This window comes from Passer domesticus, chromosome 6 (genome assembly GCF_036417665.1).
Source record: "Passer domesticus isolate bPasDom1 chromosome 6, bPasDom1.hap1, whole genome shotgun sequence".
NCBI lineage: Eukaryota > Metazoa > Chordata > Aves > Passeriformes > Passeridae > Passer > Passer domesticus.
Window position 1 is genome coordinate 49,869,729 of NC_087479.1, and position 22,461 is coordinate 49,892,189.

Genomic DNA, 22,461 nt, shown 5'->3' on the forward strand with positions numbered 1-22,461 from the left:
TGTGAGTTCTGATCAGGAATTAGATGCATTTTTGAATAGCTCAATGGTTTCAGTATCTCTCAGACACAGGTAAGTATTGCAAGGGATTTATGCTTGAACACTAGAACTTTCAGTTTAATTAGAAATTAAATTCAAAGCAGAGCATCTTGGAAAAAAATCCCGTGTCTCCAGTCATATCTTTTAAGCAGAAATGTTTCAATTATAAACTAAGAAGGAAAACAACTAATCTGACTTTAGATATAACCCTGAAGCCTGTAATGTATCACTAGCTTTTGTAGATATCCCAGGAAATAAAAACAGGTCAGACATTGTACCCATACTTAGAGAAATGTTTTATCTGATCTCTATCTGAGTAGTGAGAAAGGTGGTGGAAGCTGTAGCTGCTCATGACAGAGGGGTCAAACACAGCCATAACACTGTGCTCAGCTTCTGGGAGTTGTGGCAGGAAAATACCAGCCCTAACATCAGCCCCTGCAGAAGAACACAGCCCCATTATCAAGGCCAGGTTTGTAATGGGAACCAGGTGCAGGAGGCTGTGGGTATGAAATCCTGTCAAAGCTGTTCCTCCAGCCCAAGAGATAGAAATATTAAAGCTGCTCATGAATTGTTGACTTTGTCTGTGGGTAATGTATGATGCAGCCTTTAATTGATCACATGCTCTTGCTCAAATGCTATTTACACCTGTGTAGTCACGCTCATGCCTATCCATGCACCTACTAAATTTATTTTTTTTTTAATTTTTACTTTGTATGCTGTGTGTAGAAAGACATACAAATAATGTATTTTAAATTTGCACATTAAAAATACATGTTCACTGAAACTGTGGAACTGACAGGTAAAAGACAAAAAGAAACAGTGGAAAATCTTTGGCATATGTAGGTCATCTAAATTTGCAGATAATTTAGCTTTGGTGACAGCTTATAGATCCAGTTTACATCTATAGAAGAATTTTCTGTGTGACCTTTGTTTTTAAACTGTTTGCTCAATTACCTTACTTTCTAAAATTGTTTTTATAAAATTGGTAGTTTGTGCATTTCAGTTCCAATGCATTAGATGTACACTGAAATTCTTAGCCCCTCAAGTCATGTAGAGGCTTATTAAAATAAAATCTGAAGTATTTTTTCTATTGATTAAATTATCAAAATTAATTGAGTGAAAAAAATGCAATCTTTGCAAACTATAAATCATGGAAATTTTACTGGAACATAAATTTAAAAAAAAAAAAGTTTGACCAGCCTAATTGTTATGTACAGATATAAGAAAATAAAAGAGAACATACCTAGACATTAACAACCTATATGAAACATTATTATTTGAATGACTATGGACACATATATAGAGAGGCATACATATGTGTACACACATGCACACTCACTGCAGAGGGTAGAAACTTCCTATATTAGGTGAACTTTTAAAATATTTCATGCCTTCAGTTCAATGCCAAGAGCACTTGGTAACAAACTACTCTTTCTAGGAAAGAAATCTGCACAAACTTTTGGTATCAAGAGCTATTTTGACACTTGAATATTGGCTGCTAGAGGTTTTACCACTACCTGTGTTAACAGCATTCTTGCTGAACACAGCTATAATTTTTTATTTCTGTTGTCAGGGCTACTTGAAGAGGTTGTCTTACTTCAGGTTTTAGACCAAATTAATAACAGTGTTAATTATAATGATTATGATGATATTAGTAATGGTGGGGACTTGTTCCCTTTCTTCTATTGCCTTTCCAGCTCAAGAAAAAAAAGTCCAAATGCACTGCTTTTTCCCTAGCATGGGGTATTTCAGGTGAAAAGGATACAAACTATGCCCCATTTCAGTCTTCTCCCTTAAATTTTGGAGCAACTGAAAATTCAAAATGAACAGAATTAGATTGAAACATGTCTCAAGGATGTGTTGAAAAATTTGCACAAACCAACAAGGATATTTTGTTCCAAAAGATGATGTTCTGCCATAAAGGGTAGTGTCTTTCTGATGACTGTAACAGCATAATGATCCTATATACAATACATTTCCCAAGCTACTCAGGAGAATTTACAGATATACACTGAAATTTATTCTGTGTTTTTATTATGCTTCTCCACAAAACAATAAAGATAGGTTGAAAATTATTGTTCAAGCATAAATTTGCTAGAACAAGAATATATTCATTGATTTAAATTGTGGGTCAGAATGGCAGCTGCACAATCCTATCATATCACTTCCTCAATTGTCCTGAGAACTACAGCATACATTTACATATTATTTCACACTTAGATACAAGCAGAGACATCCGCAAAAGTTACTTCCATTTTTTTCCAGGCTCTGTGTATTCCTCTAAGCAAATTTGCTGCACCAAATGCATTGCCAATATAACTCTCTACTGCAGCAGATAAAGTACAGCAAGGATAAATTTGGATTGCTTTCCCTGATACTTCATTACTTTCTAAAATTAAAAATGTCTCCTGTTTCTCAAGTGTCATTAGGCTGCATCAATAGGTATGATAAATTCAAATACACTCCCTGTTGTTTAAGGATATTTACTAAGCTGCCTGTTTGTGGGATTATGCAACACTTTTTGCTGGCTTAACTGTTCTGCTTCAATCAAAAGAATAAGCATGATGACAGGTAAAATTGTCTTCTTTTGTGTCATGAAAAGACTCTAGCCAATAGTGTGAAACATTGTTTGCAAGTGTTTGTTTGAAATCTGTTTAATGGAGTTGGACCATGCTTAGTCCTTCCTTTGTTTCTTTTCACAAATATTCATGCAAACAGGGTTTTATTTCTATGAGTGTATTTACATTTGAACATGGACATTTGTGCACAATTTGGCATTTGCACTTTGTGCGCAAATTGCTCAAACCCTCTTAATAAGAAATGGAGGCTTTGATGCAGCCCACACTGACCAAATGAGGAATGCAGTATCAGGGAGATCTTCCAGCCCCTGATAAAGTGTCAGTGCTAATTATAGATCTTTACAGCAGCTCCCTGAACTCTGCAGCAACTTAATCTAGGGCTGCTGAAGGCCTTGCTTCACTATCCCTTACCACTGCCATCTTTTTCCTACCAGTGGTATGCCAGAGGCAGATTCATTGGTTTTTCTGTGGTGTTGAGGCTTTTGGATGCAGGGGCTGATAAACTGAAGTAAAAGCTTTTTGTTACCTAGGAAGTTTTTGAGCTGAGAGGATTCCCAGTTGCCTTTTATTTTTTTTCTCCCAGGTAATTTAGGGCAAAGTTGCATTATCATTGAGTTAGACACTGAAAGCAATGTCATTTATCATAGGTGTCCAACTACAACATAAATCAGAAGTAGGAAGCCATTGAGCATTTTAAGTACATAGCTCATGCAGAGCATTAAAAAGTTGGATTGCTAAAACAGTGACACTCATACATGTATAGAAATTGCTGAAACTCCAGGGGTAGTTTGAAAAGATAAGAAACACTCTAATTTCTGCATTAAGTGTTCACTGCACATAGCTTGTTCATCTCTAGTCACATAGTACTAACTCCACAAATAAGTCTATCTCAATTGAAAATGTGTAACAGGGTAATAAATGATACTCAACATCAGATTGCTCATATTAAAATCTTGTTCAAGTCATAGTAAGCTGTTATAACACTACTTAAAACCTAAAGTATGCCTAACCCACAAGCTGAAATTGCGCAGCTTACATCCTGAAAATCTACAGACAACATTAATTTCCCACTATTCCACTTTTATGCCTGTGGCCTCTAACATGTTGCAAATGCTTCTATAAGAAAGTCTAGAAAAACATATCAAATTTCTGTTCTATTCCACTTGCTGACATTCATTAACTGAGGGAGAACACTGAGACATGGTTTTGGAAAGATCTCCTCTCTACCTCCACCCGTTCCAAAGCCATTTATTAAACAGCCAGTAAGAGAAGTGGACACTTGTGGTTTAATGTCAGACCTGTGTTGATCAGTAGCTGGGTGCATGATTTCACTGTTACCTTGCCAAGGCTTCTTGAGACAGCAGGCAGTGTGAGCATTCCTATCTCCCTGCCATTTTCTTTGCATCCTGGAGTTCAATTGTGAAGTAACTATTTCATTATATGCCTCTTATTTAGATGAATTGTCTTTTTACATACATAGAGATTCTTGCTTTGTGCATCCCACTTTTCCCATTTCCAAAACACAGAAACGCTCTTGGCTGTATTTTGAATGCTGGTACATTTGTTTTTCATTCTGTTTAGAAGCCATCATTGGGAGGATGTGCATTAGAGCTGTATACAAAGTGAGTCACTGACACATCATGTACTGTAAAACTTCTTGGTCTGTCAGAGGTTCAGCAGTTTGCCAAAATGTATTCAGCTGCCAGCTCCCTGCCAGAATTCTGTTCCTCAAGCTCTTTGAATACTATGAATAAGATTGAGGTTGTATGGCTGCACTCTCCCTCCCAAGGGATTCCCCTTTAAAAAGGGATTACCTGTATGACCTTTGCATAACTCCTGTGTTTTATTTTCCAGTGTCATACTACAGATCACACTGTGTCATCACAATGTCTCATTGAGGAAGGGTTGCCAACTCTTAGGGCTTCCATTCAGAAGGAACCCAAAACTTAGAAATGCAAGGAAGACCTTTTCCTGTGGGTCTGCTCCCACCCTCTTTCATGCAGGGTTTATTTTTCCTCTTTCACTGCAAGGAGCAGTCTGAACTGGAATGTTCACAGTTACAAACTGACCCTGTGTAGACTGGAATGCCTATCAGTGTTTGCAATAACCAGCACGCTCTGCTGAGCAGGATATCCATTCCATTCAGTCCAAAAGCCACCCATAGTTTATCAGGATGTACTCACTAACAGGGACAGGCAAAAGGAATGAACTCCAGTACAGGAAATTTGTAGTGCATGTGTGAGTTGTCCTGCAAGGGAAGGTGATGAAGTGTACTCCTTGCTTGGTTTACCAAGTGATTTCCCTTTCTCCCCCCCTCTGCCATTTTACTGTAGTTACCATATGTGCTGTAAGAACATAAAGAGTCCAGTTAAAATGGCAAACAAGCACCCAATTTCCTGGTTTTCACCCCCACTTAAGTTCTCCTGATGTAAAGCTTTTGCTAAGGTAAGGATGCATCTCAGCACATGTGCCTCTGAATCAGGGAGTGCATTACTTAATCATCCTTCAACTGCTGTGACACCCCAGTGCTGCAGTATTAGGATGCTCCTAATGTGGCGCAGCCTATGGTTTAGGTAGTGGAAGTCTCTTATCACAAGGCAGAGGGGGGAATTTTCTTGTAGTGATTGCAATGATCTACTACTTTGTGTCCTCTGCTGCTCTTCCCTGTGGCTTAACTTCACCCTGCTTTTGCTGGTGCTCTTGTAGAGTCTCACGAGAAGAGCATCTTTATTGCTGTTGTGTGTCACATCTTAATTAACTAATAGCACAGCACACATTTTCCACATTAGAATTTCCACTAGCATGTCATGCTGAGGAGAGATAGTGTTATTTCACCTCTTTTTGTTCTTTTGTGGGCATGTTCTCTATACAGCTGCATTCTAGTTGCTAAATCAGCCTTGGATTTGACTTCACAAATAAGCTAAATGCTGACCATTTTCCATAAGCAAAATACACAATTTATCATGTTTTTGACTGCTTGGAGTAGCAAAGGAATGGAGATAGAATTGAAGACTTCATTGTGAGTTATCAGTCACATTTTTTTTTCTTTAATAATTCTATTTTGTAACTGATGACAGAACTCATTTAGGATCAGACCATTTTAGGCTGTGTTTTGATAGAAACCAAAGCAGTTACAGCTCCTGAGATGAAGATCTTTAATAGATTTGAAAGGCAAGAGCTATCTCAGTCTAGCACGTTGCCTCTGCAGTGCAAAGGGGCTCTCAGCAGCTTTAGCTGCTGCTCCCTGCCTGCTCAAGGACAGAACTATTTGAGCAATTCTGCTGTAGAAGCTGCAAAGGCTTTGAAAACAAAAGCTTCCCCTTTTATTAAACTGAAACATTTCACTGTTTGCTTTTTCAGCATGACCCCACAAATAGCTGAATCAGATGTTTTAAAGTTCTGTAGACTGTTTGTGGGGACCATCAGGTCAAAAGGTGAGGTATGGGACAGAACTCCTGCATAACATGTCCCTGAAAATGCACTTGAGTGTATTGCAGGATAAGGAATGAGAATGAGGGAGAGCAAAGACAGGAATGTGAAGATCCTGTAGTTTAAATGGTGGATGTACAACCAGATAGCTTCAGAGTATATAGCTCTTTCCTTCTTTTTTGGCATCATCCCTTTCAGTTCTCCCAACATATAATCATTTGAAATTCCTCTTAAGTCTCTGTTTCTAAACCCTAAGAAGCTGCAAACCTGAGCCTTGCTGTTTGCATTCTTCTGATATCAAAGCCTCCTATCCCAGCGGGGCCCTTAGCCATAGGAGAGGTTTGAGGGAGGAGGAAGAGATGTTTTTCCTTCTCAGCTGCTGCACCAGATTGGAGGCTGGGGAGGGGAGAGGGAGCAGACGTAGTTTTTAATATTCAAAATGGAGGCTGGGATGTGGTTGCTATCTGATCCTGGCATGCTGCTGCTTTCACTGTTCCCCTCAGCTGATGTGACAGTGGGGATGGAGCTGGGTGAAGGTTGGTACCTGGTGATGAAGAGTGCCCATCCTCTCAGGGAGTCAGGGAGAGCCTTGGTTAGTCTGTTTTTGCAGAAGCTCATACCCCAGAGATAACTTGTGCTACAAAGTTGGCACTACAAATATATTTTTGTTTACGTTTAAAAACCTGTGTTACAGATTTTCAGGAAGTATTTATTTATTCTTGAAATTAGCTGAGCAGGAGAATTAGCTAAACAGAGATGGATTTAGAGATCAGCACAATGCAGCAAGATTTAAAAAACCCTCTCCATCTGAATTAATGAATTTCAGACTGCTTTTCATAAACTAGTTTTTCAGAAGTCATCTGTGAAGCCTTGTATAAAGAATTTTTAAAGGTAACTTAATGGGATGGAGAAAAGGTTTAAAATTATCTGCAGAGGCTGTTGCAGGAGATATTAAATATTGATTTATCTTGGAGTAAGAATCATACTAAAGAGTGAGGCTTGTAGTCAGATCAATTTATCTGGAATACAAACTATATGGCTGTATTTAGTACAATGTCAACATGAATCTTAAACAAGTAAATGTGAGAGGTTGATCATTTAATCTAAATCAATTGGCTTTCCAAATCTTCAATTAAAAAAGAAATCTGAACAGTTCAAACCGAACTACTAAATGCTTCAGGTGGTTTAAAAATGCTTCATTTAGTCAGTCATGCTGTATCATAATGCTCCTCTGTGCATCTTGTTGTAGCTAGGAACAAATATATAGTCCAAGACAAATATATAGTCCAAGACTTCTCCAAATCTTGAGTTTTTAATACTTTGTACTTGAAATCCCAGTGTAAATAGTTCAAGTAATCTGGCAAATAACACTGCAGGCAGTTTTCTGCTACTTGCCACTGCTGCTGCACTGCCAAGGTTTTGGTCATAATATAAAAGCTGGCTCAGATTGTTCTTAACCACCTAAAACTGATTATGCTCTGTTTTCAGGCATAAATAGATACCAGTATGCCAGCTAGTGGTACTGGCTAAAACATTTTTCAGTAGGTATAACAGTCCATAGGTCTCCAGTAGGAAATCCTTTATCCAAACGTGTCATTAAAGCAGGATGCCTCAGATAATTTAAGTGTTACATTTGCTTTTGTTTGTACTGTTTTCTTTAAACAGATTCATTAGAAAAGAGCAGAGCCTTTAATGTTCCATGACTGAAAAATCCATCAAGCAGATTTATGGCAGGGGCAGTGTGGCATAACAGCCAGTGGACTGGCCTAATGTGCAGAAGTCCTGGGTTCAGCTCTGAGCTTAATCATTGACTTTCTGGGTAACCAGAAGATAATAATTTCCCCTCTCTGTGCCTGAAGATTCAGTTAACAACCTCCATTTTAGAATTATTTGGGTATTACTAATGAGTAGTGGTAAGCATTGCAATTGTCTACATATATCATAGTAAAAAGCTCCAAAATACTGATTGCTTCCCCAGAACAATATTGCTCTCTTTCCTGTGAGGCAGACCTATAAAACATGATCACAGTTATAAAGTATACAAGTATACAAAGGAATAAGGAAAGTATGAGACAGGAAATTCCCTCTTACAGATTGTATTTATCCACAGAACAGCAAAGAATCTTCCACTGGAATGAGGTGCTGGAATGTTCCTTCAGTGAATTGCATGAACTTTTCCATATATGTCAACTAGAGTGGGAGAATAACGATAGGGGAAAAGAGAGGAAAAAGTACATTTTAAATGCGGAGAGATGCAGGAGGACCCAGATTATGCTTATACTGAAGATGAGGTCAAAAATAGGTCTTAAGTGGGACATAAGAGGCTAATTTGTGGGTGAAACCACTACTGTTGAAACACCCATTCAAGGTTGGTTGTTAAGGTATAAAAGCATTATCTAAATTGTATTGTTGCCTGGAGCAGAAGAGTACTTAATAAATATCTTATCTGGGAAACTTGAGACAATTTTTTCACAATAAAAACAAAAGAAGGTTTATAAAATCATTCTACTTTTAATGAAAAGCTAGAGAAAGGATTTGTGCCAGTGGCATTAGCTATAGACTAGCAGTTTTCTCTTTTGTATATTGCAGCAGTAAAAACACATGATTTTTTCCCATCCATATATAAGTAGTAATTTTGCATTTAGGATGGTTTCAGGTGCAAGAGTTCCTGAATTCTGCATGGGAAAAAATGCATGGCTTTCAGTTATCCTTTTAAAGTCCCCTGTCATTATTTTGATTCATAATTCCTTTATGGAAGAGCTACTCTTTCCAAGGCATTTAAATCTCTCCCAGTTTCTAGGAAGTACATATTTGCCTGCATTTGCATGTCAGATATCCCAAAGAGAGACTTTATCCTACTTTATCAGTTGCCTTTTTTTTGGGGGGGGCGGTTTTTTTGGTTTGGTGAATGAGCAACCTGGTCTAATGAAAGGCATCCCTGCCCATGGCAGGAGTGTTAGAACTAGATAATCTTTATGATCCCTTCCAATGCAAACCTTTCTCTGACTGTGAATTCATAGCCTTCATAAATCCAGTTTGGGCTGCTTTTGCCTCGAGTGTAAGTTTTAAAAACATAAATTCTGAATAACTTGGTTCTGATTGTGTTAGGGAGATCAGTAAGTAAATATAGCAATTTCACAGATGCAGAGTTATTCCTTCAGTTCAGCCAGGACATTGATAATGCAAGGTCTTGTCAGCTTACATAGATCCTTACAGGACTGAGTTCTTGGCTGTCTATTGTTTTATTCTTAAACAAGAATAATTCTTTGTGCCAGAAGGTCTTCAACCTACCTGTCTCAAAGGGAAAAAAGAATGATCAGTAAGAAGGATAAAGCACTTTTTTGAGCCTGGAAAAAACCTGTTTAATTCTTATTTTCAGATTCTGTGTACACGTAAGAACTCTGCACTTTGGTCCTGATTCAGCCAAGTGCATTTAGTCCATTCTTCATGTGCTCCCTTGGAGTTAAGTACTGATTGTCCATGTCCTTTGAGTCCTCTGTTGGACTGGAGTGAAAGTATTTGCACCTTACAAGATTAAGGCCTAGACGAGGCTGCAAGAATTTGCAACTCACTGTTTTGTTTTCTTTTTTTTGTTGTTTTTTTTTTTCTTCTTTTCCCAGTTGCATGAGGATTAAAGACAGGAACTAGTTGAGGGGTACATTTATATTATCACAGGAATTACGTGCATCATACTTGATATTGTAATCATGCAAACAGTAATCTTGCCTTCTTGACATAAACAGTAAGCAGCACTTTTTCCTGAGGCTGAAATAATCACACAAAAAACATGGCAGTGATGGAGGTACAAGAGACAAAACACTGCATAATGATGTTATTATCATTGTTCCATTGTCACCCATCCTTACACCTTTGTGATATGATCCTTTTCTCTCTGAAGATAACAAAAGAGGCCTGAGTATAAACAGAGCAATATATAAGCAGCAATAATAAAATGCAGCCTGGAAAAAGTGTACTTAAAATGCTATCAAAAAAATCATCTTGATAAATACAGCAAAAGCCTACTTAATCTTTGTATGCATGGTATGCAATTATATATTTACATCCAGCACAAGGCAAGGCATGTACTTGAAAACAGTAGCATTTGGTGGGATTTTGCTGACTGCCTTGATTGCATTTCTAATTCTAAATATGAATATGAACATTTAAGCCCAAGTGTCTTTTGCATCTCCAATTTAAACTGCTTCAGGTGTCTTCCTGAACACAGGATGGAACAGGCATGTCTGGAGGCTTGTGTTGTTTTTAGAGGTAAACAAAAGGGGTGAGTACCCCCAGCAACTCGTTTGTGGTGTCTGGGGTTAGGTATCTGTATTGCCAAAGCCCTGGAGGATTTACCCCAATGGAGATACTCAAACCTGCACTTACAATATGCAGTATGTTCAAAGGTTGCTGTAATAAAATGCAGCTAAGGTTTGTTCCTTAATTGAAAAAATACTGACAAATAGAGTATTTGAAATATTTGCTTTTATACCTTTATAACTACTAGCCATGTGTTGAGTAGGAAAAGTTGCATTGATTGAGATTTGATAATTGATTATTCCATCATGTAGTTGATGTTTACCAAAGTTTTCTCAGCATTATCTGATGGTGTACAAAACTCTTGACATGTGCCTGTCATAAGGAACAGTTGAAATGATGGACTGGAAGTATTTATGAGAACATCATCTGTCTTTCTCTTGGCATTTATAGGTTTAATTTTAAATTTATAAATGTCCATTTATAAGTGCTTAAATTTGCATATTATTCACAAAGAACATCAGATTGCTTCTGAAGATGTTTGACCAGTGACATGAGTGCATGTCTGTCTGGTTGTGTGTTTTCTGGATTTTTTAAAAGACCTTTATTGTCCCAACTCCCTCTGTGGATAGCAGCTGAAAGCAACAGCTTTGTGCTGTTGAGGTTTGCAGAACACCGCAATGAAATTGAAATTGGTGACTTCTTTTCTCCCTTTTTTTTTTCCATTTAAAAAAATTGTTGTGCTGAACCTAGAATAGTTTTGCTGGTAGTTTCACTGCTGTGGCTTCCTGCTAAAACTGAGCTTTCAGCCTGGAATATATTACTAGGTGATTAAGAGAGAAGGAGATTCAGAGTTTTGAGCTAGTAACCAAATTCTGTTCTGATTCTAATGCGTGAGAACACCTTCAATGAAATTTAGTCACAAGCATAAAAATCTGGGGAAACATGCAGATATATGTACAGAATTATGAAATTGTCTAAATTTGGTAAAAGTATTTTTGTTCACTTTTTTGGTATTTAAATGGCTCCATTTTAAAGTACTTGTTGAAAATTATGCCATAACTGACAAGATCCAACCACCTGCTAAATTAAACTTAAGTATAGATATACATTTATTCCTTTGTAATATTTAACCTAGGAAAAAACCCTTTGTTTTGCCATATCCTTGCACTTTTATTCTTGAAAGTCATGTTAGAAATTTAAATGAACATTCCAAAGGTCCATGAGTAGCTATTGAATTGCTTCCATTAGTCACTTTACAGCACAGAAAAAAAACAAACCACAGTCCTGCTATTTCCTAGTAGAAGTGGATGTCAATTGTAATTTGTGTTTATTTTTGTCTGTCTCTCAAAAATGCACATGTATGTGTTTAATTAGAAGAAAATGCTGGGGTTTTTTTTTAATGGTTGCATTCAGATTCCTTCTAATTACAAGGTAGATTATAGATTTGATCTATACCATTTACCAGTTCTTCCTTAAATTTAGCGATGTTACAAAAGAAAATTAACTCCTCTCCCTAGAAGACTCCCAGTTAATCATCTGTGGAGTTGGTCAGGAGGGAAGGAAGCAGCAGAGAGGACAAGGGAATTTCTCTTTGACTCAACAGTTGAACAGCTTGAACAGTCTGGGACATGAGATTTGATTACCTTAGCATGTGTTACTACAAATGTTATTAACAGTCATAAAATTATTCAGCTTTTTTAGAAACAAGTGGCAGACCAAGCTTTGGACTTTTTCTGACCCCTGGCGAAATCTCCAGCATTCATAGAGAATTATGCAGAGTGTAAAGCAGTGACTCCTTTTGTTTGCTTTTCATTTACCAGCTGCTAATTTAATTCATTGTCCCTTTGTTTTTCAAGGACTAATTTCTCCTCAGTCTGTGGTGGAATTTCAGAGTTTGTGTGATTTTTTTTTTTTCTTTTACTCTTTACCTTTTAATCTTTACCTTTTATGTAATTTTACTGTAGGCTGCAGCGTGAGTTTGCTGCTGAAACAAAGAGTTAATCACAATGGTCTCAGATGCTGCCATGCATCATGCCTTTGTACATGAATAAAAAGTTGGAAACCGCATGAAAGCAGTAGTTGGGTTACCACACAACTGGATATGCTTAAGTCTGAACGCTTCATAACTCTAACTACTGGGGACTTGCAAACTTATAAATAACCTTGCAATTGGTTAAAACCATATTAAAACCATATGAACAAAGACATAAAGCATTTGGTTAAGGGGGCTCAGTAAATGCAGTAATCCTGTTGAAAGTAATCTAACCAGGGCAGATCCATAGCTTAGGAGTGCCTGCAAAGCATGGCAATAGTTATGGAGATGGCAATATTTCATGTGCAGGAGGGCATAATATTCTCCTTAGGTGGAAATATTTTCCATCAGTTCTTTTCTTTTTCCCTTTTAAAAATAGTTTTGAATTGACAGACTTCCTACTAACAGCAGGCTTCCATGCACTGAAGTCTATAAACATCTTAGTATCTGCTCAATGTTCCTGATAATCAGAGAATTCATTTAAATCCTTCTTATTTGTGTTCAAGATCAAGATGGCTACTAGCTGAGAAGAAGCTCTTGGAATTCTGATCCTTAAAATCAGGCTTCCAAAATAATTAGCTGAAGACAGTGTTTACATGTTGGCTATATGCACTGGCATTTACTTATATGGGGATTTTTTTTCTTTAGCCCATTGGTTTCTAGACTAGATTTTTTTTCTAGACATTTTATATTTTGATGAAATTGCAATTCTCAATTTTGACTCGAGACCTTGGTTCTTAAAAGAAGTCTTCCAATGTGACAATCACTGTGAAATTCTGTTTCTGAGCAACTTTGGAGTATTTTCTGCTTGTGATGGTCCTGCCCATGTCACATTGTCACATGGAAGCCAGCTGATGCTTGCCAGGAAGGCAAAGAAATTTTACTGTAAATTCCCTGTTATCTGCTTTTAACCTCTTACTTTTCAGTTATGCTTTAAGATGGAAGAATATATTTAAAAGGAGACCTAGTGGCTTCTCTCTCCCCACATCTTTTCAAGCAAGCTGTTTGCTTTGAGGCACTGCAATGTGATAGAATTCTGTAGTCTGTCGCAGGGATGCTGGTCCATGCTGTATGTTCAGCATGCAAAGATATTGCTGGAACAGTTCATGAACAGCATAGGGACCTCCAAAACCTGGAAGCAGCAGTATCTCAGGGTGAAAAATCACTCACTGTGCCCCTCTCGGTCCCTGAGATCATTGAATTCAGGAGTTTCACTTACAGAAAAAATAAAGAAAGGGCAGGTTGTGTCAACATCATAGGTGTCAGCATATCCTTCAGTCCTAAAACCTGCAAATCCTTGGAAAAGGTACACCTTGTATCTTGTAATATCTTATAATAACAGCATTCCTACAATAAGTTTGCCTGCTTCACTAATTTAATTTCTGGTTTTTGGAGCAGCTCCCAGTGCTATGATATTGAAAAGGAGTCCTAGGCATTCACCACAGTTCTGCAAAACCAAGGGCCATGCTTTAAATTGTAACAATAGTGCCACTATTGTGTTTATCTCCTCTGCCATCCAAAGAATTCCAGAAGTTGCATGCCTGCACACCAGTGGGATGATTGACATTGTTGTAATAAGGTTAATGTTTAAACTTCCCACCCATAATAACTAAAATATCCAGAGATAAGGCTGAAAGTCAATTTGTAATTATCCCTGCTGTGCCAAGACATTGCAAAAGATTCTAAGTGGAAGGTAATTTAACTTTTCAGTCCCAGCTGTTAAAAAGTAGTAAGAAGAAGGTGAAAAGCTTGGGGCATTTGTATCTTGAGTTTCCAGGGAGGAGAAAAAAGGAGTTGTAATTCCTCCTCACTCAAACTGGGAATAATTTTCTCTGTGTTCTACTGAAAATGTCCTTTTTATGTTTTGAATACATTAAGTTGTTTGCTGGTTGTTTACTGTCCATGGTGCATGAAGGGAATAGATCATAGTTAGCAAATAAGCTACTAGAATGTTTAGTATAGAATAATTCAATTGAAATACATTTCATACATAAAGACAACATGTGATAATTATTTTAGTTATTCTCACTAAAGCACTGCCCTCAGAAGAAATAATATCCCTTCAGTCATGTGTTCTGTGGCTTCTGTGAATGACCCATATTAATTTGATTTCTAGAAACTGCCTCTTTAAATTGATGTTGGGTAACTGCTTCCATGCTAGACTATTGAAATAAAGGTATTACATCATTGTCCAAACACGTCTGCTTCAATAAAAGTATTTGTTTGCAAAAAAAGATATATATTTTAAATCTTTTACACAACCATCAGTATGCATGCCATTTTCCATTTCAGGCTAAGCATACATTTCAGATGTGGAAAAAGCAAGCATGTTGAAATAATTTGAGGCATGGGTATAGTCAGATCAGTTTTGGTAATCCAGAAGGGAGGGGTGCCCAGTGTATTATTACGTTTCATATATTATTTTTCAAGAGATGGATGCAATCAGTCATCTTCTCGCATATGGTTTGAAAAAAAAATTGTCTCGCTGGCAAGTAAACTGTTATTTAAGTACACAATCCACAGTACTACAGAAACAGTTTTGCCAAACTTGTCCAAGTATTCTCACATCCTTAAAGATGGTATAAATATCATTTATGGCAAGCAGTTTACTTCAGACTATATGGAATGCCTTCCTGCTCCCCTGATCTAAGTGTCCCAGTTTGCATTATGGCCTTTATTGCTTCTGTTTGATGGAGTGATCAGTAAAAATTTAATGACACTATAAAATAATAAAAATGTCATTAATTTACCACGGATCCTGGATGCAGTGGTTGTAAAGTTACATTAATAAACAGAATATTTTTTACAACAAAAAGCATTGTTACGTGGGAACGTATAAATAACACACATAAATTTAAGAGCAATTTTACTGTTAGCACACACATTATTATGGAATAGCCAATAAGTGTATAAAACATAGTATATAAAATTTTATGAAAATATACTGTGCACATCAAAAATTCAGCTTTTATCTAAGTGCAGAGAAAAGCCATTATTGTGTGCTTACTGTTTCATTGCTGTTCTTTCACAAGATCACAATTTTATATTTGTTTCTAGTCATTTGAAGTTTGCAGCCTTTTCCGAGGCAGGGGCTAAGGCTTCCTTTTGCTTTACTCCCTGCTTCACTGAATCATTCTTTTTACCTTCCACACGTGAAGAAAGAATTGATACTTTCTGGCAGAACGTGACGGAAAAGTTGCTAATTTAATGCAAAGCTAAAAATAATGCCAAAGGGGTTGCAAGGCTTGCTTGGCGACACTGGAAATAAGGGATAACTATCTAGCAGTCTATCTGTCATCACTGGGGCTGCTCCATCACTGACTGTGATAATATGTGAATATGATGGATGCCACAGCCTTGTGGCTCATAACATTTAACATTCATCAGCTCTCACTAACGGGGGCTTTATAATTTAAATATCTTTATTTAATATGCAACATCTACCTCATACATCATAATTTCAAAGCACTTAGAGAACCAACAGTCCTGCAAGACAGTTGAGCAGACTTTAATTTTTTCAATAACTTTTACGTTTTCTGCATGTTTGTGACTGACAACGCATAAATAAGTGCCTAATCATATCACAGAATGGAAAATTAAGGTTTGGCTGCTAAGAAGGTTCTTTTTTTCTCTTCTTTTTCTCATTTGGAAGAAAGGATTATTTTTACTACGTGTTCAAAGTATAAAGAAGCACAAAGGATCTGATTTGTGCTAGGAAGTGCTTTCAGTTTCCTCATGCAAACTCCAACTGACTGTGTTGATCTTGTCATGAGCAAGGGTTGTCAGTGTCATATCCTAAAAATTTTTTGCTAAGATTTAAATGGAAAAACTGAAAGCAACTATATAGTATAAGCTCCAAAGCCAGCACAAAAATAAGAAAAAAAATCTGTCCAAAATAGGGGTCAAAAGTGCTTTCCACAGGGGAGAAAACACCTGCACTGTCCATAGCAGTGCACTTTATAACAAACTCACCCAAATTTTCTGCTAGTGGAGGTGAGGCAGGCAGCAATAGATGCAGTAGCTCATGTACATGTGTGCAGATGTAATGCATGTGTAGGTAACATTTTTCATGCAGTTATGTATAACCATTTATTTTTAATGAAGGGATGCCGGGTTTTTTTTAAATCTAGGAATATGAAGTAGAGAATCAATCTTCCTCTCAGTGATATTAGGGGAAATGTGTACTTTTAAAGGATTTTTAGTCTATTTTCTCTAGGATGAGTTCAAGATGGGGGCAGAGACAAATCCCACTGAAAAGGATTTGAGCTCAGTGGGAAAAGTTTCTTCTTTTATAATAAATGTCATATGAATTTGTTGTGTTCCATGGAATTGTAAAGGCATCTACTAGATAAAAGCATTTTTAGTATTGAGGAAAATTTTCCTTATTTTTGAAAGTCCTCTGAATTTGTGTAAACCTGATGCAAATACTGACCATTTTTTAAATATCACTATGATGATTATTTTCAGTTAAAAAAGCAAGAAAAGGAACGAATTGAAAAGGCAATTCAAAGACCTAAATATATCTATCTTTGTTAAAGCATCTCATGAATTAGGAGGTGGTTATAAAATAACTATAAATACAGCTCCTTTGTTTGACAAGAGCAGGTATTTTTATGGCATAAGTGCTTTCATTTTAGTGATTCTGAACCTTATCATACAATTTTCCCTTTTCTCTTTCCGTGTCAAAATATTGATGTTCTTACAGAAACTTTTTCTTTTTTCTTTTTTTTTTATTTTAGCTTTCCTTTTCCTTTTCTTTATTATTTTTTTTGTAAGAGAATATTTTCTGGTAAAATCAAAGAGAATGAATGACTAGAAAGATATTCCAAATGTGCATATTGATATGTAGCTGGATCTGTTGATTTTTATAGAAGAAAGGTATTTCTCCTTTTTCTGAAACACACTTAAAGGCTGCTCTTCCAAGAATACTGCAGGTGCTGTATTAAAATCCTTAAAAAAAGCTTTTAGTGCAAATATTTTGAAAGAGAAAATAAATGTGCCAAAAGCTGTTTTCTTAGCACTGATCTTTGTTTTTATCTCAACTGCAAATCAGCCCTTTGCAATGGAACACAGTATCATTGATAAACTTATTTTTCATTCTCTCTACCAGTAAGGCAGATCCCATCCTGATGATTCAGGTGTATTGTTACAGTGCACAACATTTTTCAGCAAAATATTTGGCCTCTAATATTATAGTGCCTTTCTGCAGTCAAATTTTATTTATAATTATTTATTTTCTCTTGTGTTTCTTTGTGTATGTAAGCTTCTTCATCAACCATGGATTTTACAGAAGAAAACAAGTGAAATAATTAACCAAAGATAAAATGCAGAGTTATTTTTTCTGACAACTGGGAGATTCTGAGGAACTTTAAAAAATGCATTTAGTACCTGAAATGCCTCAGCTGCATGTTGTGGCAAATCCAGTGTCACACTGAGCTTTCTTTTCCTCTGCAAATTAAATAGAGAATAATTTTAAAAATCCGTGGCTGAAGGAACCGAAAGAATGAGGAATCAAGACATTCCTCCCTTTTCTTGATGGGGTTTCATGCTGAAACACAATGACAATAGAAAAATAATTATATTTGAAATCTGGAGTAGTGGGAGGTGGAGCAAATGAGGAGTCAAGGCTGTATTTTGTCCTGAAGAACATTTCCAAGTTTCTACCATCTTTTGGGAGAGACTCTCCCAATGCTTTCTCCTCATGTCTAGTATGCACAGCACAGAACTAGGTCATTGAACAATAGACTGAACAGCAGTCAGCACTCTACTTCTGCATAATGCATTAAGTATAACATGGAGAAACTGTTCGTGGAGCTGAAAGCTGGTATTTCACGTCTCTAAATTCAAGCTGACATGACATTTAATATTGTTTCATAGTAATGAACAACAAGGTCTCATTCATTCACAAGTACAACATAATGCCAAGTTTAATCTGAAGAGGTAACAACAAGGCAAGAGGGAAAACATGCTATGTTCCTTCAAATGAGAGCGCTAAATTAATGATTACCATTGAACACTCTGCCACTGATACACAGCACTACAGAGACCACTATTGAGAGACACAATTACACTGCCTTTAGACTGCCCTTGTCCAGGAGTGAGTGAGGAACTGGGTTCACGTATAAAATACCTTTCAGTTTCCACTTTCTGGTTCCAGGTTTCCTATGGAGGTCTCCTGCTCTCAAAAGCTTTCTGTTTTTCTGGGAGGTGGCCATTCTTTTTCCTTTTTTTTTCTCTTTTTTTTTCCTTTATTGTCTTCTTAAGTTCCCTATTCACTGAGGTGCAACTTAAATTTCTAGACAAAATAATATTGGTTCTGTCCACCATTATTCCTTCTTTCAAATATTTGTCTTTGAAAAATCTCTGCATAAAATTCAGACTTGTGTTTTCACAGAGGTATGAATGCAAACTTAAATCTCAGAGTGGGAAAAAAGTGCTTTTTTCTCATTAAAATACCAGTGCATTTTAATACAAACTCTTCTTTCAGCTTCTGAATTTTCATGTTTCCCAAATGCCGATTGTCTTTTTCAGTTTAAGTTGGAAAATAAGTGGAAAGGCAAAGTGAGCAGCATCGATCAGCACTGTGTGCTGCCAAGAGTGTTTTGTATTTGCATGTACAATCGTTTATGCATTATGGCACTGTAGATCAAAATAATCTCAAAGTTTCTGTATATGTTTCACATTTAAAACTGATTTTCATAAATGCAAACATTCAGAATCTGTAAAAAAAAAAAAAAAAAGAAGAAAAAAATTGTCCCTGAGCTAAAATTCTAATTAGATGCATTCATTATTTGTTCAGATTTAAAAAATAAGGCATGTATCGATGCATACCCATATGCACTGGCATATAATGAGAACTATCCTATATGGAACATTAAGATTCCTTCTGTTCTTTTCCAGGAAAGAACAAGGTTTGAAAATTTAGGCCCACAGTTAACAGGGAAACCCAATGAAGATGGAAAAATTGGCCCCGGTGTCATCGATCTTACAAGGCCAGAAGATGCAGAAGGTGAGTTGCAATTTTGACCATGGGTTATTGAACACTGCACCACAGGATGATGTGGCTGAAATCTGCCAGTGTCATGAGTACTGCTTGTGCTACATTGAAGGGTAACACTTGATAGATTTCTCTCTGAATTTGTGAGATTTCAGTAAATCCATAACAATGTGTGGAGACATGAAAAGGACTGTGCAGCCCTTTTAGCCCTTCTGCAACACAACTGCCTTTCCCCCAAGCAGCTGCCAAATAAGTGTTTACATTTTATACGCCTACTAAAATTTTAGGAGATATTGAGAAAATTATCTCAGGAAGGATATATATTGCCCATTTTTTTAGTGTTCAGCAGCTTTGAAGAAGGTTAGAGCATTTTCAGAAATCTACCCATCGTGCACCACCTATTCAAGATTTAGCAAGCAGAATTCTATTCATAGGCAGCTATCAAATGATAATGGAAAAATACTTCACATTTTCTGTATGAAAAGATCTTTTTCATTATGTAAGCCTTCAGTGCACTCATTTCAGCGAGGGTTTTATGTATATATCTATATGTTTCAAGACCCAGGTGGAAGTCAGTGTTTATCAGGACTGAGCTGAGTCTCTAGCAGGATTACCATGCATGCTCTGGAAGTGGCTGTGACTGGGATTCTCTCTATCCTATGGCACATGTACATATGTAGGAGCCCTACCTTGTTGGAAGATGAATGTACTATTCAGATAGAATATTATGCAGGATTTTGCCCCCTCGATTTACTTCTGTTTGAGAATAATTTTGCCCTTTTTAAACTGGAGGAGTTTTAGTTATGGCTTTAGAAGCTTAAAACACCTCTGAATTTTTCCATGAACATCTGACAAATCCAGTCTGCTTTTTTGTTGGGTCAAAAGAATAGGACCAGTAAACTTTAGGGAGCTATTATTTATGAGCTTCAATTATTCATCCTTAATACAATTTGATTAGCCACTGTTTTATCATCTGTAAACAGAAAAATAACAAAAAGCATGTAGGCAAAAAATAACGTTCAGACAGGTGTTTTCCAACAATTTTTTTTTTTTTAAAAAGGAATCAGGAGATACATGGACTTTCCAAAGCACTTTTTGTCCAATCAGTTATTTATAAAGTGCTTTCTAAAGAAGTAGTCATCCAGCAGCAATATTTCATATTTCAAAATGTTGAAGGATTTTTTTTTTTTTGGTCAGTTTGGGTGAAAAGTTGCAAGGGGATACTTACAGATACTCAGTGACTGGTTTAGATGACATCAGGCCTCTGACCCCATTGTTGGTTTAGCTAATTTCCTTCAATTCATCCATTCTCTTCCTAGTGCTCTTAATTTAGTGTCTTGATACCCCTCGTGGCACTGGCAGCCTCCCCTGTTACTGGATAGTGCAGAGAGGAGCTTTGCCATGTGTAACCCAAGCTGCAGTGATGTGTGCCAGTTTAAGGACAGTGTGCATGTCTTTCTAGAGCTGCTGGGGGGGCACTTTGAGGCATGGTGCCTTGCCACATTAGAAATCTGAGTTCATGAATGGATTCAGATTTCCAGAATTTGTTTAGCAGCCAAGAGGTATCTCTGGAAAAGAGATGCTGGGTGCATGGCACTGCTGATCTGAAAAAAAACATTGGCAGGAGTTCTAAACTGAGCTGCTTATTTGTCCTTCTCATTGAAGACAAGGTGAATTTAGATGTTAGCTGGATGAAAGAAAAATACATTCAAAACATAACCTGAGTTTTGCTCATTATATTTGGCAGGCAGACTAAGAGATGGCACTTCTAGCCTAACATAATTTACAGTGGAAGTGCACTGCAGACAGTGCTGCTGAAATATATAGCAGTTAAACTGTGGTCTCTGATATCCTGTGCCATGCTATAGATTCTGCCCAGATTCTAACTATTGTGAAACTATTACAAACCTTTCTAGGTTTGTCAAAGTTTTTTCTATGTGTTCCTCTTATTTTGTGCTTCCAAACTTCAGTCCTGGGTTACTATGAAACTTGAAAGATTTTCCTTTAGCAGCATAGAATCATTTAGTTTGGAAAAGACCCTTAGCGTCATCAACTCCAACCTAGCATTGCCAGGTCCACCATGAATCCATGTCCCAGAGTGCTACATCTTTTAAATAACTTTTAAAAGGGGTAGTGACTCAGACACTTCCCTGGGCAGCATGTTCCAGTGCTTGACAACTCTTTTGGTGAAGAAATATTTCCTTTATATCAAATCTAAACCTTCCCTGGCACGACTTGAGGCCATTTCCTCTTGTCCTATTGCTTCTTCCTTGCAAAAAAAATAAATACTGACCCCCAGCTCTCTGCAGCCTTCTTTCATCTTGTTGTAGAGAGTGATAAGGTCCTCCTGAGCCTCCTTTCCTCCAGGCTAAACACCCTCAGCTCCATTAGCCTCTCCTCATCACACTTGTGCTCCGGACCTTTCACCAGCTTGGTTTCTCTTCTTTCACCTCCTCTAAGAATGCCTTGTTGCATTTCATTGTGGTGCCACAGTCACAATCTCAGCTGAATGTCAAAGGTTCCTAATAGGCACAGTCATGTTCTTCAAAGGCTTCATGTGTTTCACACCTTCCTTTCTGTATTGTCATTTTTACTTTAAATCTTTTTTCCCCTTTTGTTAGATACTATTTGAATGCGGGGTGCTGTACAAATCTTTAGCTAACACTTCTGTGGTTTATGTGTGCTTTTACACATAGAAAACAAGGAATACAGATTTCTGTGGTGACATATTGATGGCCAACTTTTGATGCCCTGCCTTTTCTTGTCAGAAATACACCCAGATCTCTGAGGCCCAGGTGCAGAGTGAGTGGATGGATGTTAGATCTGCCAGGTGGTTTTACTCTCATCACCAGAATTTTAGGACTTCAGAGTTATGAAATTCACTACATTTAGGGAAGATACTAACAATTTGCAGAGTGTTCTTTTAAAAGGGTGGTGGAGGCAGGTGTAAGGGGGGGGTGCAGTGGTGTAGCAGATTTTTTCCTGAGCTAAGGATTCCAAATTTAGTCCCACTGCTGCCTATAAACAAGGAGAAATGGAGTTTGGGTTGTATTCTAATCCCCCCAGCAGTCTAGAGCAAAGGGGCTGTGGAAGTGCAGTTCCACTCCCTGCCTACCTGCACACCTGAATTT

General features: G+C 37.2%; 1 protein-coding gene across 19 annotated transcripts in view; it reads left to right on the forward strand.

The window, feature by feature from the left end:
• SOX6 (SRY-box transcription factor 6) overlaps window positions 1–22,461 on the forward strand; it is a 403,867-nt gene that overhangs the window by 351,268 nt on the left and 30,138 nt on the right. For all 19 annotated transcript variants that reach the window (XM_064425383.1, XM_064425386.1, XM_064425381.1 and 16 more), the window contains one exon: window positions 19,234–19,342. In XM_064425383.1, the coding sequence (XP_064281453.1) occupies window positions 19,234–19,342 (109 nt within the window). The remainder of the gene's footprint in view (window positions 1–19,233; window positions 19,343–22,461) is intronic.